We start from the raw sequence: 19903 nt of genomic DNA on the forward strand, positions 1-19903 counted from the left end.
AAAGAAGCCTAGACCTCAAGTTTATGCAAATGAGGAGCGGCCAACGTGACGCCCCATCTCTCAAATCATGCCACCGCGCTACCAGAATGCACTGCATGGCTGCTTACATAGCTTTGGAAAGTACGGAGCCTGAGGACACGTACCATTAGAGTGTGTGGGTATGTGCATATAAATGTGTGTACGCTTGTTTGTAGGGAGAGTCGAGAGGAAGCGATCTCCCGCTTGGCCTTTGCAGTTTGTCGTGTCTCCATATTGACGGTTTGACACTTACACCTACTACAGTACTGCACGTGAAGAGCAAGCTATGCACCATATGTGGTGTGTGTATGTATGTGAGGGAGAGAGAGACACACGCTGAATAAAAGAGGGTTATTATAGCGTATGTCTTTGTGTGCTGTTGAGGCCCAATTTACAGAGTCAGGACATTTTGGGAAAGGGAGGACATTTCAGCCAGTTTGCTTCTGTAAAGGGTGATTTGGGATTAAATCAAATGATTTCAATGGAATTGCAGCGGTCAGTGAGTTCGCTTGTGGAGGTGAAGTCAATTTCTCATACCTCGTAGCTTTTCATTATATCCTACGAGGCATGTAGTTGCAGTGGTTAAGATTATGATTTGGTGCTATAGGGCATGCGTTATGTCAAAGGACCTCACAAGTGTAGAAGTGCAAATATGTGTGCGAGTATGTGTTTGTGTTAACTGTGCTGTATTTCCTGCCAAAATGCACCACTGCACCTTACACCATATGGTCAAGTAAGCTATTTAAGACCTCATCAGATCCATTTGCTGCAGCTGGCTGAAACCCTAAAAGCCTGGCGGGTGAATTAGGCCTTGCTGAATTTAAAACTAGTCCCACTTTCCACCTACTGTCTTACATGCTGCTGTAAAAATAATATTTTCTCTTGATTCTAAGAAACAGCTTCTTTACAATGTGGTGTTTCAGTTTTCAGAGAGAGGGACAGGTTTTTGCAGACACTAAATTTGGCAGACGCTGCAGAACTAGTGGTAGACAGATGCCGCCTCTGTATTGTATAACAGTATATGTCTGTGGTTTCCTTATTGCTGTGTGGTACCCCGCTGCAGAGAGTGATGACAAAACGCTGTAGAACCAAGGTCAGAGCTGTCTCATTATCTAAACCACTTCATCTTTCACAAAACACTTTATCTGATTAATATTACAGCGTAAGAGAGTGGCCTCTGCAGAATTTCGTCTTGCAAACACTGACAAAGCGTATAATTTCATAACACTGATGTCACTGAGGTTTGAGGTTTCGGTGGTATAGGTTGGACTAATGTGAGTCAACCTGCAGAGATTTTATGACAACATTGGAGTTAGTGATTTTGCATCAATATGATGAATTACAGGGCAGCACTGTCGCCTCACAGCAAGAGTGTCACAGGTTTGAATCTGGCTTGGGGCCGTTTTGTGTGGAGTTTGCATGTTCTCCCTGTGTTAACGTGGGTTTTCTCCGGCTTCTCTGGTTTCCTCCCACAGTCCAAAGACATGCAGGTTAGGTTAATTGTTGACTCTAAATTGCCCGGTGGTGTGAATGTGAGTGTGTAACGTTGTCTGTCTCTATGTGTCAGGATTTACTGCGCCTTCGTCCAATGTCAGCTGGGATTGGCTTCAGCCCACCCGCGACCCTGAACAGGATAAGCGGTTACAGATAATGGATGGATGCAGCTCAATATACTGGATTAGCTGAAAGTAGACATTCCCATATTGCTAGTTCAATAATTCAGTCTTGTAAAAAATTGCCATATTTCCATTTATAGTATCTCTATAATAATCTAAATTAAATATACAGTGGCAGAGGAGTTTATCCAATGCCCTTAATTCTGTATCACCAATCTAAAGTTAAACAGATTTTAGACAAAGATAAAGTTGGATGGATAAAACATGCTTTCTCTTGTGTGTTAGCTGATATCGTACAAGATAACTGAGATGGATAATCTCCATCGTCCCCAAAGTTTGTTCTGAACTTGACAAAACTGCCTCTTTGTGCTATGCACACATAATTTACAAGATTAAATTTGAAAACACTGCCTTCATGTTAGACATTCAAATACCACATAAAAAAAATGTTTCCAGAGGAACACAAATGTTTTAAATAGGGCTGTCAATCGATTAAAATATGTAATCGCGATTAATCGCATGATTGTCCATGATTAATCGCAAAATAATCGCACATTTTTTATCTGTTCAAAATGTATCTTAAAGGAAGATTTTTCAAGTATTTAATACTCTTATCAACATGGGTGTGGGCAAATATGTTGCTTTATGCAGATGTATGTATATATGTATTATAACAACACAAAACAATGACAAATATTGTCCAGAAACCCTCACAGGTACTGCATTTAGTATAAAAAATATACTCAAATCACAACATGGCAAACTCAAGCCCAACAGGCAACAACAGATAAAAGCTATCATGTATTTTCGAGACGCGCCTTGGTGATGTGCATAAATAAATAATAGGCAGAGAAAACGTCTTGTACTGTATCCGACTTTTTGTTGTAAATCAAGGTCCCGCCTGGTAGCTAATGTTGTGTGGGCAACACCAAGCCAGCGGCTCAGACGGGCTTTAAGCCTATCTGATCCTTTGATGGATTGGAGCCTCTCATTATGTGGCTTGAACTGAGACAGCGAGAGGAAGCAAGATGGGGAGAGAGAGTAACAGACACTGAGAGATAGTTACCAGGGGAGAATAAGCCTGGAGCCCTATTTGATGCAGCTTCTTGTTATAGCCCACACCATAAGAAGCTAATGGTTATGGATGGAAAACAGGAATCGCTCCTTCTGCTGAACTCATTTTCCCTGCATCTTCTTTCTCTCATGTCTGTCTCCCTCTTTCTAACCAGCTTTCTCTGTCACTACTTCTGTTATCCTGTCTGGTTTCTCTTTTCTCTCTATTTTCCCCCATTATTCCTGACTTCCTCTCTCTCCGTCAGATACCCCTGAATCCCTGCTGACTTCCAAAACTAACAGTGCTTCACATCGACCCGCGCCTAATGGAGGCAAACAAAGGCGGGCTGAACCTACTCCTCTCTCAGCTCAGACAAAAGGGATACACCGAGGAACAGAAATGGCTCTCCATCTCAATTGTGCTAGAGGGAATTCACAAAACCTCAGAATTAACTTGGGGAGCCCTAAGCCCCGTGTTTAATCACACAGCGGACTTATATATGCCATTAGGTAGGTGCTTCTTTCCGTACAGCGCTCTGGGTACATACAGGGTTGGCTCAAGGGGAAAAACCCTCGCCCAGTCATCTTATTGCATTGCACTGCTCCTGAGCTGATCAAATTATGTGTACTTTCAGTGCAATTAGAGTGTAACTTAATGGGATAATCTGCAAGACACAAGGAACACTGGGCCTCATCTAAGAACCACTCGTACCAACAGATGTGTGGCACATATTAGGGATTTAAGAGAATTTGTGACATTCACCAAATTTCTTGTACTTTTTTTCTTAGGTACGAAAGAAATTCACGACTGTATATAAAGATGGACAGCGCGTCTCCACTTCCTCTCACTGTACAGAAGTGAGGCCAAAATATCCCAGATTCGGGAGCTGCCATCTTGAGATTTTGACGTCATTTGGAGCCAGAGTCTGCGCAGTAGTGATCGGGCGGTAGAGCTGCAGGATCGAGGTCACCCGCTCCACCCAATCACAAGCCGAGCACGGCCGCAGCTTGTCAGCAAGAGAGACTCACAGCTGTCAATCATGACGTCTCACCCCCCTCTTTATCGCATTAACATTTAAGTTAATTGGACGTTTACTTTGACTTTTTAGTTTGGCCCATGTTCCATCCGCTAACATGGAGGGAGCGGGAAATATGACTTATACTGCAGCCAGCCACCAGGGGGCGATTGAGATGTTTTGACTTCACTTTTGTGGAGCTGTTATGTCGTCCATCTTTATATACAGTCTTTGATCCAGACCTGTCAAACTGTCTGTTGTATTTCGATAGATGGGAAAATAACTGATTTGACCTGAAATCATAATGCATTCATTAATTTGAATTATTTTAGGGTTTAAATATGATATGAGAAACTCACTAAAATAACATATTTAACTGAGAGAAACTTAATAAAAGATTATTATTGTGTTCACATCATCCTCATCATGGCTTGCCAATTTACTGAGGGTTGTTTTTAGATCTGAATATATTTATAGGCATATTTCAATACAGAAAATGTTCTCACTCCGACAGCTGCCTCAAGGACAAGCTGGTCTATTTAAGAGAGTTTAGTGAATCTGAGCAAACCTCACAGAAAACAGTAATGGTTCTTGTCCACAGGCTCTGTCCTTCCCATTCATTGTCTATGTAAGCAGCCATGCAATGCATTCTGGTAGCGTGGCGGCGCTAGTTGGAAAACAGACCGTCACGTCGCCTGCTCCTCATTTGCATAAAGTTGATGTCAAGGCTACTTTATGTGAATCAGGGGCATCCCGCTTGACTCGCCGCCTCTCGAACTCCTGGGGAACTTTTAAACTAAGCGTTGTTGATCCAAAATAAAGACAAAAAAAGTTTTCTATTTTCGTGAAAAAAGAGAAGAAAGTTTCCCGCCATGTTGTTTCCGGTTTGACAGCTGGGAGCAGGAGCCCACGAGGGAAAGCGTTCGTCCAATCAGGTGCCTTGTGTCTAGTGGCAACCAATCAAGCGTCCAATGCTGGGAAGCACCATAAGAGAAGTGAGATAATTTTAGGATAACAATATGAAAATGTTCTTGCATAAGGCCCACTGAGTCTCTTTACATACACAAAATGTGAAGTGGGTAACTACAGTACAGCGAATATTAAGGTGTTATAGGGGATATTTCACCATGTCATAGATATCGTTGAATACATTTTCCTGTCAATCCTCAGAGAAGAGTCAAGCACTGACTTCGGTGAGGCTCATGGAAAGTGTGCTGCTCTATGACCACTTTTAATAGGCTGCAACTGTATACTAATGATGACAACAATACAGCACATAGCATATCGGCCTCTAAAATGAAAAATTAGTATGTTTCCATGGCAACTCGGACAGAAGAGATAGACCATGGGTGTCTTTGTGTTGCTGTTGGATCAGAGATGAACACAATTTTTGGGAATAAGTTATGAAAACAGTGCAAAACCATTGTTTTTTATTTGTGTGTATGTGAGAGAAAAAAGTACTCCAACTGCTGTACACAAGATGCAGTCCCTCAACACTTGTGCTCAATTTGGTAAAAAAAAACAAAAAAACAGGCCAAATAATAAGGTCAAGTAGTGTGTCCCCTCACTTGGACCACAACTGTCCAGATACCAAGGAGACAGGACAATAATAGCATCATGCCCTGTGTGTGTGATGTCAATGATTCCTCCTCTACTGTCATTTTGTGCAGGAAATTAGTCAGAAATGTGATTAATGAGATGGTATAACTATGACTATAAGTCTGGGGACAGTTTTATAGCAAGCCATCCATCTTATGAATTCCATTAGGTTTGAAATAAATCATTAACACAAGTCAATATTGAAACGGAGGAGTGTTGTGAGGAGACGGGTAGCTATAGCCTCTACCCGAGCTTGTTCCATAGTGACAGCAGCAATTTAAAACTTCCATATCCTAAGAAGTTTGTTTTTTATTTGTTGGAAATGTAATCAAGTACCTACAGTACAGTAGTTCTCACCACAGAATATATCATTATTTTACACAGAACACCTTCAGTATGCATGTGGTCCACTGCGGTTATTAAAAACTGTACTGGGTGTAATTGCTGGCGACTTTGCTCAGCTGTAATTAGAGTCAAGGAATTAGTTAAATATTTGTGTTTGCTTAATAACTCCCAGTCCTCTGATGGTGATATTACCACAGTGAGTGCCAACACTGCTCTCTCTCTCTCTCACACACACACACACACACACACACACACACAGGCTGCTTCTCTTTATTCAGAAGCAAAAGGAAAGTCACGTCAGACTCAAGCTAAAGGATTATTATTATAGGACGACATAGTCCACACTAACTAGGGTAGTAAATATGTACAGTAATAGAATACAACAACAACATAACAATATAACAGAAGTGCTTAAGCGAGATTTGATCCACAACTTAGTTATTGCTAATTGTCCCACCGCTGCAGTTACAGTAGGGTCATAATAGTTAGCAGGTCAGTTTATATATTAAGGAATTAAGTAATCATCAGCAGGAGCACGTATGAGGTTGCTCTTTTTGTAAACACAATTTGTGACTGCAAACATGCATCTTAGCTACTGATTCATTGACAGCTATAACAACTCAACCTTGTGGAGAACCAACAGCCCGTCAAATGTGTGGTGAATGAGTTGCAGGTTCAATTAGGTGCTTTGCAAAATCTTAAGCGTGATTTATGGTTGCCGTATCCATGAGGGTCGCGAGTGTCCGCACGGCCAAAGTGACGTCACACCATCAAATCCGTCCGTGTACATCTAATATTTTCTAACTACGTGGACAGTCGGTGAATATGGAGAACTTTGAGGAGCTTTGAGAATGTTGGTTTGCCGCGAGGAGAAACCTGCATGGAGAATAAAAGATCCAAACGTTTCCTCGTCACGAGTCCTCGTCAGCTCATGTCCACAGGACCGTCCTTGTGGAAAGTATAACTGGAGAAAATGACAGAGGTGGATATTCAAAACAATCCAATTTGCCGCCCTGCCTCCTGCATTGTAGCAACTGATAAAAAGAAACAATCCCAGCTCAAGGTCAAGGACTTGCTTGGGGGCTTTCAACCGTATTACATGGTCCTCATGAGCAAGAAGGTTACCCAGTTGTCATGGAGATAGATATATTGTGTTACTAGCAGTCGGTTTCTGTTGGGTGATCTGTTGCCAGTAGCAACCCCTACTGGCACAGTGCTATAGCAGTTTAACTGACACTGTTACATCCTCCGTTTTATCAGATCTCCGTCCTAGAAAACACCGACAGGCTTCTTTTATCTACTCCCCAAATGCTCTTGTTGGAGCTTCATTTATAGAGACTCTTTTTATTACAACTGGTTTATGATTGTTGATTTTAATTTAGAAGAATTTTTTTTTTTTTCTATGATCAGATTACACTAAACCAAGATATCCATTATACAAGCTGTTTGGAGCTAATGTGTTGCTATACTATTATTGGGATTGGGTTGTGTTTTTTACTCTTTCTACTTTTCTTTATGTGTATGTTTAAAAAAAAAACTGGCAAAAGTTGTCAGGGATTGAACTCCTGTAAACCCTCTTTCATTCTACTTCTCCTTCAAGGAGAGGCTGTCTGAAAACGTGCCCCGTTATCCCCATATCTAAATGATTATCACGTCTCTCCCCCCTCTCCATGACTGCAGGCTTTTCACTGCACCTGAGTGTGGCCGTTTGGAACAGCTACAGTATAAACACCTCTGGCGTGGCTGAACAGCACCTCGTACAAGATCCCGTAAAATCCCCATTTATCCACAGTCACATGGCGTCTACTGGCCCCCCAAAAACACAATCATTACAAAATAAAGAAGAAGAAATGAGCCTCATAAACACTATAATTTGAGCCATTTGGTCCAATGAAAATGTAAAAGTATCAGTATATTATTGTCTTTCCATTCACATTTGCGCTGCTGAAAGCCCTTTAATAACGTAAGAAATCAGAGAGATGTGCTTAATTCTGTAAATACATCAGCTTATCGATTAATTGATTAATCGTTTGCATTTTGTCATGGCTCCTAACTGAATTTGTTAATACTTGTTACACTTTGTATTTCATGCTGATAAATAATGTCTACAGAATTCAAAGTGAGATGGAGAGACACGGCAAGAAGGAAATTTTACGAGTGAATGTATAACTTTCTTAATTAGGCTTAATTGTTACATCTATTCGTGCAACTTTGTGCAGAGAAACTACATGTAAACTGCAAACAGTTCTTTGTGGTAAAAATCACATCAATGCCTCTTTTCAAACCAAACATTTTCACGATTATTGAGGGGGATTACCTCTGTTGCCATAGCAACAGTGGGCTATTTCACCAGAGGTTGTGATGCTGATTGGTCTCTTTTATGGCCCTCTTAGGTATCTGTGTGTGTGTGTGAATGCCTCATCCGTAGTAACGGGTTTATCACTGGAATACTGCAGAGGACTCAGAGTAGCACCCGACACAAAAACAATCATCACTACTAATGGCACAACCAATAAAACCCCTGCTGCTTTGTGTTATTGTATTTTCTCTGTTGACCTTTTCTATGTGTTTTTCGTTGCAAACATCAGATGCAATAAAGGTTACTCCGTTGGTTCAATCAGTACAACGTAACACACACAGCTACAGAAGGACACAATGAGCCTGACTGCCTCATCATTTCTAGTTTATCCTGGTTGATAAAGGAGAAGGTTTCCTATTATAAAAGTCAAGAGTTCTACCAAACTCTACCTTGCTCGAGTCTCCTAAAATTGAATTATAGATTAAATCTAAATATCTTGTATTATGACGGAGTAAAAAGATTATGTAAAGTAGCTCCAATACAGTAGATGCATCTGTACAGAACTGCCCTTGCTTGTTACTAGTGGCCTCTCATCCTACTGAAGAGGCCATTTAGAATTGAAGAGGTCTGTTTGTACATTGTGCACATGCTACAATCAGACTGAAGGGCAAAATGCAAGATTAGATTAAAAAAGAAATAAATTGAAATATCTGGCCTGCCTCCTCGGGCATTGACCTTTCATCTGATGCCCTTATCATTGGAGACAAGTTGATTTGTACATCATTAGTGATTACTAATGTGAATAAAATGCACTTTGAAGTGCAGCGCTTCCACATACTTTACAGTATTTACTCTGCAATATATTCAATTAGCAGCATGTGAGGGTACTACAATATCCTCGAGTAAACTATTCATCCTGACCGCTGCCTTAAATAGTGGTGTGTGGTAAGTACAGTATACTACTGTCACAATATCTGCCTCACTTTTTCCGCAATCAATATAAGACATATTGGATATATAGAGCATACATATTTACAAAACATACATGGGAAAAATGTTTCTATCCAAGGAATGAGATGGTTAGATTAGATCTAGATTATTGAATAGAGCGTCTCAAGCGGTTTGTCTCTTTCAGTTTAATGAGGTGTAAAATGTATGGAGCTAGTAATGGCTCTAAGTGCTGTGTGCTTATCTAGTTGTCTTTACAAAATGTCTGCCACAGTTGAGAGCATGAAAAAAAACAGCAACGTCATGAAAAAGTAAAGGGAAACAAAGTGGGGGGTATATTTACTTCCTGTCGCATTTAAATTAGCTAAAAGGCTAACTGCTCTTCTTGACATAAATGTAATGGGTGATCTTTAGTCCTAACAGGCCTTAGGGATACGTCTTAAGACTCTTAATGCTGGTTATTTGTCAGTCGGCATTGACATTGCCAGTGCCATAAATTTGCATTCACATTAGTCTGTTCTCCTGGGAGCGAACACAAGCCTCTGTTTATCTAGGAACTCCTCACAGAGACCGTATGGAATACATAGGCTATCAATCAAAATGCTAATTATGAAAACTGCACTATAAAACCAGCGTATGTTTTACCATTCAATAAAACATGATATATATGAGTTTTCAAAGACTCTGAAGAAAATGACAAATAAATTATTGAATAGATTTCATTCATTTTTAATTTTTTTAAATAATAACTTGGTCAATGGGTCTTAATTTACGATGTCAATGATTGTGTTTAAAATTTGACACCTAAGAGTTTTTCGTACTTTTACATAGACAAGCCTCAAAAATCACAAGTTAAAACTGAAATCCCTCCAAAAACAAAAAACATGCGTTGTTTTTCATTGCAAAACAGCGTATATGAGGGTTTTCTGATCAGACCCCACTAGAGGCAAGATAAAATCGTTTCTCAATGCCTTCAAAAATAGTTAAACATGTTAAAGATATTATTAATATGACTGCTTCCTGATCAGCCACCGTGACAGTTAAGGTTAAGCACGAACTTTGTTAAGGTTAGGAAAAGATTCTGGCTTTCTGGGATCGATTGTGGCCATGATTTGAGCTGCGTTGTGGATTGATCTGTATATTGTTTGTTTTTTTCAATTAATCAATTTATCGTTTAGGACATGAAAAGTCCCAAACTGTTAAAAAAATGTCCATTCCAGTGGTTAAATGACGGAGACATAACCATTGATGTGTAGTAGCACATTACATTTACTTCGTTACATGTCATTTTTTTAATAAAGAGTAGTTGTTTTGCTGAATACTTTTTACTCTTACTCGAGTTCATTTGCCATAAGATAAGTACTTCTACCCCATTACATTGGGCTACACACTTCTCACTACTTTTACTGATGCATTTAGATATAAATAATTTTTATATTCAGCTGAGCTCACACACACAACAGCGACTGTCCAACAGCGAGAGATAAGATAGCTCACTAGCCAATCATAGCACCGCAGATGGAATGGTTACGGAGGTGTGGCCCGACCGACCGCCTCCACGACCCCCCGTCAAATGAGTACAGTTCAAGATCATCGTCTCCTTCAGAAGAGGCACAAGCTCATCCCTCGCCAAACATCCAGAACCTGTTTGCCTTTCAAATGACTTGTTCAACAGTCATATTATATGCTGCCTACTTTGTCAGCCCAAAACGGCGGACATCTCAACCTTCAAGAGCTACACATCGAATCTGAGAAAACATGCGAGGACCTATTTGAACGTAACACATTGATGCAATAAATTGCATCTAAAGCAGTTGCTCACTTTTTGAATAGTTTTCACTCTTACTCAAGTAGTCATTTTTATGAGTAGCTACTTTTACTACTAGAGTCAATATATTATTAAAGGGACAGTTTGTAACTTTTCACACGTATAAATCTACCGGGTCAGTTTCCCATGCGCGCTCGCGTGTGGCTACGCTGTTCAGACTCAGACTCCAACACAAACTACAAGGAAGCACCAAAATCTCAAAGTTATATCTAGAGAAGCCCGTCTTGTTAAACAGGGTTGGCCGCGGTCAGAGTACGCGGAGGAGACCGTAGCTTTGGTCTCCATGGCCGGAGTCTCTACTGTACTCTGCTCCTCTGCCTGCCTTCACTCACACACTGCGCTCGTTCTCGCTCCACTTCATGTTCATGTGCGCACACTACACACTGTAGAAGACTTCGTAGCTCTGAGAATATCTAGCGAATGTACAGTGGACATTTGTGCCGAACTAACTGCTGCAGCTCCTCCAGACCAACACAGGTTTTCCATGTCTTGTGAAGTGACAGGGCTCCTAGCCAACACTAGGATCAGCAGTGATTCATGGAGACACCTTCGTCTGGTCAGCTAACATCACTGCCAAGCAGGTGAAATATAGAGTGATATTGTGGTTTTAGCTGACGTGTGTTGCCTCACTGTTTTGAGCGATGCTCGTTCATGTCTATTTAGAGCGAACAAGCGCGAGCCCGACGCTGACTTTTGTTGACTTAACGGCCACAGGTGTCGCTGTTAACAAGCATTTCTGAAAGTTATAAACAGTCCCTTTAAGTAAAGTTTTTGTTTACTCTACCCACCACTGGACATAACACACAAGGCCGCTAGAAGTCCTTGTCAGGTAAAGGTAAACATACTGTATTAGCCATCTGAACAAATGATAAATGCTTTAGTTTTTCTTGTGAGGACAGCCGCAGTTGAACCCCAAAACAGGCCTAAAAACATACATACAAACGATCACGTCCTAATTTGGAAGTTACAAGGTTACAAATTTTACCTTAGAGTTGTTTCTGTATCATTCCTTGGGCTGAAAATGCCACTGGTCTAGTAACAGCCGAGAGGTACAAGACAACAGGAGGTCAAAACCAAGACGACCTTATAAAGTCGACCAGTCAGCTAGCGGGCTGTAATAAGGTCAGTTGTCAGCGTGTGTGCGAGTGGACCTGCAGCTGAGCTCCATAATGCCACAGATAATTCCTAATAACTGCCAGGAAGTCAAAACTACATCCGGCTGAAGTCACAAGCATCCTTACGTGACTTGTTTGCTGTTTATAGTTAGATGCACTGTACTGTGTGTGGGTGTGTTGTGAAAAGGTGTATTTAGAGTGCATATTTTTAGCAAATAACCTTTAACAATGAACTGCTTTATTCCCAAACCACAGTTCTATAGTAAACTCAGAAAGCAGAAAACGAGGAAAAGCACATCACCGAAAAAAAGCTGAATTCTCTGTGAAATCTTTGTTTTCCCATCGTGTATAATTATATGACTGAAAAATATAACAGAGCATGCAGGTGCTTGTAAATTTATGTGTGGTGTGTGTGTTAGACGTTGATGGAGATGTACGCGGCTCCACCTCGCCACCTGCTCTCACTGTGTACTCCTGTCTCCACCGGCGATGGAGAAAATTAAAATGATGCGCATGCATGAATGCAAGCACACGCATGCACAAACGTAATGCTCTTGTTTAAATTCAATGCACGTTGTTGTCATCAGACTGAAAATGTGAATGATTAAAAACAGTGCCTTTTCTGCTCGGCAACCACAGGAAACAAAATGACCCCAATCCGAACATGGTGCATTTTTTTGTATTTTGTAGTTTTTATGCGTGTGGAAAAGTCAGTTTGTGGAAAAATGACGCAATAAGAATAACGTTTATGCATCCAGCACTTCTGTGAAGCAGTTTCAAATGTTTTTCTTGTTGGCTAATCAGTATGCTCTCAAATAACCAACCAGTCAAAGCTAGAGCTTTAACTGCAGGGCAATTGGGTGACAGTCATCATCAACCCCTGCGTGTCGCACAACTGTGCGTCAACCTGCAGTCAAACCAACAAAACCCTTCGCCATGAGTCACATCGAAAAGTCGACGACCCAAAATAATCTCCTCTGATAGGTGCTTATGCAATATAGGTGGTAAATAAGCTCGCTGGTACTTAGGCATAAACTGCAGAGCGCATACTCAGTAGAATAACAGAGAGATAAAGAAAGGGAGAGCAAAGAGAGGCAGCGAGAGAGATGCGGACGGATATAGAGAGCAAAAGGAAAGAGAGCAGATGTGGCCTTTGGGCTGAAACTGCTGAATCACCATGTCTCTTCTCATTACGTCATCACATCAGGAACCCGGAGCACTTTCTCTGGAGCCGCGCACGGAGAGACTGTCATGATAAAAGGCAGGGAGAGGGAAGCAAAGAGGCGGAGAATTACGCACACACACACACACAGAGGGCGAGACAAACAGGAAAGAGCGTCACACGGACATCCGATAAAAGGAGATTCCCAGATCATCTCCCTCCATCTTCCTTAATCCGCCCCTCTGTGCCGATATCACCTTGAAAGGCCCTGGAGGACACTGTCTGTTCCTTCAGCCACCTCAATGGGCTCCAGCTCTGTTACATAAGGACTACACGAGGCTACTCAAACACAAACACACTCGCATTCTGAATCGCCTGCAAAATACACTCACTCTTTCATCTCGCAGCTTTATTGCTGGACTCCCATTGTGGCCTCTTTCTGTGGCACAGTCAGAGTAAGCCATCACAGAAGCACAGTCGATATTTGAGAGCTCCGAGAATGAGCCGTCAGACGCAGAGAGAATCATGATACCTGTGGTCGCTTATATAACTGCCTGCTAGTACTTTAAAAGGGGATGCTATAGCGTTATCTAGATTTATAGCACGTTTGTAACTGCGTGTTTAATTTCCCCGTCTATATCAAGATGCAAAGTTCAGAGGAATTTAGAAGGAGAAGCTTATATTAGGGAATAGAAGGAGTTTAATTTTGGGAAAAGGCGAATTAAGGTAAACAGGACTAAAATAAGACAGGCAGAGCAAGAGACAATAAACGCTGCATTGCTTCTCATTACCATCATCCTCTTATTATTGCAACTGACAGGCAGAAATGACCAATACTAATTGCATGTCTTTCCCTTTTAGACTTCCTATCAATCTATTCATCAAACTTTGCTTGTGTAGGTAGGGATGAGAATTGATAAGATTTCAGTAATACCAGTGTCATTATTGATTCTGTTTATCCGTCCAATTCTTTTTTTCGATTCCCTTAATGATTCCTGATCAGTATTCTGTGTGGAAAAAAAGTAGGCCTACACAGATTTTCAGCATCAACGCAGCTGGTTTATTATCTGAACACAGTGTAGAATGTCTGCCTAGTAACATTTGAACATATTAAAATAAAGGAAGCAGGGAGCCCCGTCTCTCCTCGTAGGAAAAGAGGGCACAGCGAAGTCCACGGCTCCAGGAAGCGGCGAGGTCTGCGAACCACCTTCATCATGTGCCGTGGTATTACAAATTCGGTAACACTTCATTTTACAGGTCTGCAAATTTCAAGGTAATTAGGTGATAATTAGCGAGTAACCTATTTGAAATTTCTTTGGAATTACTGCCAAATGACCCCAATATTTACCTCAAAATTCATCGAAAATGACTGTATTATAAACATGATTTAATAATTATATGCTGAAATAAGGCGGGCCATGCCTTTGCTATGGCAGGATTCGTATTTTAGTCCCCCGGGCCTTTCTACTCTACCTAGAGCTGGTTGTGGCGCACCGCCACGGAGGAAAAGCACCCACACCCCTGGGCCAGCGAGCGCCGGGGAGAGGTATGACGGGAACTTCTCACATAAACGTCCTGATGCATGAGTTTTTGCAACGCGCAACTGTCAGAAAAACATGCCAGCATACAATTATGAAGGATTGGACAATTTGGAACTGGTTCTCAACTGGAAGCGTTTCTCGATTCCCATCCGTCTATGTTTAGGTGTAAGATGGCCCTGTTTGTATTAGATTCTTAGATTAGTGGTCTGGTACTCAGCGGTATTACGGTAAACTGGGATGATTCATAGAAACTTTGTATACGCCAAAGTGAAACGTATAGTTATATTTGGTTTATAAAGCCAAACACAGATATACATACATTTCACGAGGGGCTGTTTCTAAATCATGCCAGGAAGTTATAGCAGTATGGAATGTAATGTAATATAAAGAAGTAATGTTCCCTCCAACTGATCTTAAATATCAGAAAAACATGCGCTCATTTTGCATGACCTTTGTGATTTAATTCAAAATGACATGAAGGATAGAAGTTTCAAGTAAAAGTCTGGCTTCAGGCTGATGCTATGAGTTTGTGCAGATATCAGCAGTGTCAAACAGACAATTATGTCTCATTTCTGACTGATCGGAGTTCAGTCTTGATGAGAACGACATACAGAATCATTACAGAAGAAGAATTTCTATTTTGCAAGTTGTATCGCTGAGAGTCTCAGGCCCGCCCTTTACCGAGTGGAAAATCAATAACATTTAGCAGAATGCCTCTCTGGCCTCGATGCTTTAAGGGAAGCTCTACCCCTCCCTCCCCACAAAGAGTCAACATTAATATTACATCTATGTTGAGCTCTTTGGATGACGTGTTGTTTACAAACTAAAAGGGAGGACTTCTGGAAATAAGTTGCAAATTCCTTGCATTACATTTCTTAAATGTTACATTACATTACTTACTTGGCACACTTTGTCCTGCAACAAGCTTACATTTGTACAACAGGATGTTCTGGTGTGGCCCAGGACTAAAACGTGGCAGACAATTTGCAAGAACCTGAAAACGTATATCTACATTGTCTACATCTATACATACATTTCACAGCATTCACTTAGCAAACATTTGTATTGTAACATGAATTAGCAGTCACCGCAAAGTCAGTTAATACCTATCTCTATGCAGACTGTCTCACAAATGTATGTAATTAGATCTCTTTGTAAAACCACAGTTCATCATATAAGTCAAACCACATTGTTAGTGGCAGTTACAAGTCCTACTGTTGTAGGCCTTTTGGGGTTTTAGTAACAACAGGCTGCAGTGATTTTAAAAGGCAACAATATGGTTGTAAAAGGCAGCTAACTGTGGAGGAATAAACTCTCAAATGTTTTCTCTGGCTGTGTAAAGTAGTTGGCACTTGCTCATGTGTTCAGCAGGTGCAAAGAGGTAGTAAACACAAACCTCTCTTCATCTGTTTCCACTCGGATTTGACAGTTTACAATTCAAATGAGCAGAGTCTTAAAAAGCATTTTATATCCAGATGTACAGTATATGCAATTCTGACAAGTGGTCTTTACATATTTTGTAAAAGCAGGACTTCATTAAGTAAAGCCATGCATTCAAGCACCTCTTTTCTTAAATGTAAGCTGCCGCGTCTCACATTCAGACCTCACCACATCATGATGGTGGCAGCCATCCAATCATAAGCCACCAAAAACACTCACAGCAAGAGACACAGGATTACCATAATGCAGAGCTGCCAGTCACATTCAGTAAATTCTGTGTGGTGGAACCTCAGCACTCATGCATGTATCCACACACATGCATAATGCACCGTTAGAGAGATAATCCTGCTCCGATTGTGTTGGACATAATATCCACTACACTAAACAGGGAAAACCATACAGTCAGTGTCTGTAACTCAGACGTTACTTAACCTCAGGGTTAATATCTCCAGTTCATTTCAAAGCAAAAGCCAATAATACAGACAGGATTAAAGAGAATGGAATTCCTGCCAAAGTGGGTAATAGTGGCAATGCATTTTACATTTTGCAGACACTTAAATCTCAGTATTAGACACCTAGAGTGGCAAGATCCCAAAGAGGGATGCATTCTGGGCACTAAAACACTTAAATATGTTCATAAATTAAAGATTTACTGAACTAGAACTTTCCAATCAAGATGCATTTTCAAACAGAACAGAGTCACCTTCCAAAATCATTATATATAGCCAATATCCCCAATCACCAAACTCATTGATGTCCAAACTCTTAATGATTGTGAGCCTGTCTGGGACTTCTTGCCCTTGTCGGCTTAAAAGCAACTTCATTCAAACAGCAACAATCTCAACTCAAGGCCCGCTTACTCTTTTCTTTCTGCCATGCTTTTGACCATAATTACGTGCTTTTTGTTTGTAATAGTAAACACAATCAGTTTTGTGTAGGACAATAAACAATAATTGCTACATGACAACACTCCAGGACATCCATTAAATTGCGAAAAGGTCAAACGCGTCGCCACTTTATGACATCGCCATCCAATAGCTGAGAAGATGGAACTGCACTGAGATAATGACACTGATGAATGGCTGTAAAATCCATCATCAACAACATCCACACAGCAAATCTTTATAGCCTGAAAATGTGATTTGCAGGAACCGAAAGCAGCGAGTGGGATAGCGACATTATTACACAGCCGAGGGCTTTCATTTCACTTGCTTGTGATGTTTAATTCAGAACTACACGCTTTTTTATGACAGTGTATGATATATGAGTTGATAGCATATCCTGTTAGCCAACTTGTGCTGTCAAGGGATGAAGAAAAATACTTACTCATAGCACGCACACACATTAGCATAAGCATGCACGCACACGGCGTCATAAAGGTTCACATAAACACACAAAAACAGAGGCAGGTGACAGGGCTGGGTGGTGGGATGTGTGAATCCGAACCCGAGAGAAAAGCTCTCCTGTCTGTTTAGATTAACGGAGCGGTTTCTATTTTGGGAGCAGCTTAGTCACAGAACACAAACAAAAAAAGGATGTAAGAATTCATTTTAGGATTCATGAAAGATTAAAATCAATCACACGTGTCAGTCAGCGTTAGGCCAATGCACCCACACTTAAGTTTTTCCAAATCAAGAGTAAATCATATTCCATCTGGCTGACTATAACCCAAACATTTTCTTACACGAAATTTGTAGAGCGTCCCAAAAATTCAGAAACAACGTGCCAGCTCACACAACCACCCAACTTCCCATCTATCAATCAACTGGCCAACCCATCATTGAAACACTTACCACTCATGCTGTGGCTCATCAATGACCAACAGGATCTTGAACCTCTTGGAGAGCGAGGGAGACGGAGCAGACTGCTCCACGAACCCGGCGGCGGTCGCGGCCGTCTGTTTGACCACATTGGTGATGGAGCTGATGGAGCTGAAGGAGCTGAAGAAGCCAGAGGAGCCACTGGAGGAGGAGGAGGTGGTCTGGGCCTGTTGAGGTTGCTGAACCGGCTGGTTCGCACGCCGCTCCTGAGCTGCGGGGGAGCTGGCGGGCGCCTGGGACGGTGCTGGAGCTTTGGTCGGGGACAGGGCAGGTGCGAGCGCCGTGGCTGGGGGTGCACCTTGCTGGGAAGGGGAGGTGGCGGTGGCGGTGGCGGGAGGAGGAGCAGCTGGGTCCGGCCTCTGGAGGTCTGTCATGTAGCCGTTGGGCAGGTTGGACATGAAGCTGCTGTCGGAGAGACGGCGTCGGAGGAAGTTCATGATTGCGGTTGAAAGGTCGGTCTCTCAGTCGTTCGGTTAGTTGCTCTCTTAAGTGTGTCTCTTGGCTGAATGGAGTGAAAGCAGAGACAGACAGAGATGGACACACTGATCAGAGGTTAGATGAATGACAAATCAGTCCAAATGATCGAGGGGCGGGTGACAGAGAGCTGCTTCTGAGTTGGAGGAATGGAAAGCAGGCAGGAAGGAAGGAAAGGATGGATGAAGCGATGGAGACAGCTCTGGTCCAGTCTTCAAGAGACAGCTCTCCAAAGCGCAGCTAAGCCAGCGGAAACAGCGTGCGTGTATGTGGTGTTCCTCTTCCTGAGCCTCACGCCTCCTCACAAATACGAGAGTGTGTGTGTGTCCAAGAGAGAGAGAGAGAGAGAGAGAGAGGTGTGGTGTCGCCCCCTTCGGTGAGGTGCAGGTGCTCTCCCCCCTCTGCTCTGCTGTCCTGCCTCCTGAGCTGCTGCGAGATGAATGCGCTCAAGAGATGCTGCTCTCTCCTCCCTGCTTATCTCACCCTTTCACTCTGCCCTTTTTCCTCCTCGCTCACTCACTCTCTCACTCCGGCACGCTCACTGGCTGTCTCTCCCCCTCCCTCCGCCCGCCTCCTCCTCCTCCTCCTCTCTCCTGTCATCATCCTCCTACATCATAGGCTACGTGTGCGTGTCGTGCTGCAGCCTCGTAGCCCTGCGTGCCGTGTGCAGCCACTGGAAGGGGTTTCCTGCGAGCGCGCATAAGGTGGAGTTCAGAATTGGAAACACCATCCACCGTGCTCTGCAAGCCCCACCTCCATCTCCCCACCATCCTTCCATCCATCCATCTTTATACCCTCCTTCTACAACCTGTCTTTACCCTCATCCCTTTTTCCCGCCATTGTGTGTGTCTCATGTATGTGACAGTGCTGAGACATTTTCTAGTTGCTTCATTCTCATAGAGCTGAAAAAAACAACAGCCCCCCTCTGAAAATGTGCTTATGCCAATAATTTGCCATTAAAAGCATGTGGCATAATGGAGGGCAGGATTGATTTGTAATTCAAACTGTTATGGTTGAAGAAGCCTACAGAGGACAGCAGGAAAAAAAGAGAAAGGAGGAGAAGACAAGGACAGAGATTCATTCCTGTGCCATGGTTTCTATCGACTCATTTAATCAGTCAAATGATTTCCTCCAGTGGAACGTGTTGCTCCTCAATAATCAATGTGTGCCGTTCTGCAGCTTAAAGCTGCCTTCACATAACGAGTGACACAGCAACAGGCTGCAAATCATTTTCAAAGGAAGCCGGTGACATGAAGCTACAAAGTGACGCCTGACGCAGGCGTGACGCACTACACATCAAAGTTGAGCTGGTCTCAACATTTTTCAGCGCTCTCATGACGCGGTGAAGCGTCAACCAATCATATGTTTTTGTTTCATCCTGTTCCGTTCCGTCTACAAAAATGCAGTTAGCCAGTTCCCAGTGCTATTTAACGACATAATTATGTCAATGAGCGCTTGAGCAACACTTCAACGGCGACTCAGCAACAACAAAGTAAAACCCAGAAATGAGTTAGCATTTTTGCACTTCCTCAAAGTCAATGTTTTTTTAGTTATATGCCTGAAATACGGTCTGTGGTTAACACAAGCTGAAGAGATTTTAATGTTTAGTTCTACGATATAAAATATGTC

The 19903-nt window shown here is 42.1% G+C and overlaps 1 protein-coding gene across 1 annotated transcript in view; it reads right to left on the reverse strand.

The window, feature by feature from the left end:
• syn2b (synapsin IIb) overlaps positions 1-18237 on the reverse strand; it is a 94202-nt gene extending 75965 nt beyond the window's left edge. The window contains exon 1 of the mRNA XM_037781949.1: positions 17774-18237. Coding sequence (XP_037637877.1) covers positions 17774-18237 — 464 coding nt within the window. The remainder of the gene's footprint in view (positions 1-17773) is intronic.
• Positions 18238-19903: the final 1666 nt, after the last annotated feature.

This window comes from Sebastes umbrosus, chromosome 1 (assembly GCF_015220745.1).
Source record: "Sebastes umbrosus isolate fSebUmb1 chromosome 1, fSebUmb1.pri, whole genome shotgun sequence".
NCBI lineage: Eukaryota > Metazoa > Chordata > Actinopteri > Perciformes > Sebastidae > Sebastes > Sebastes umbrosus.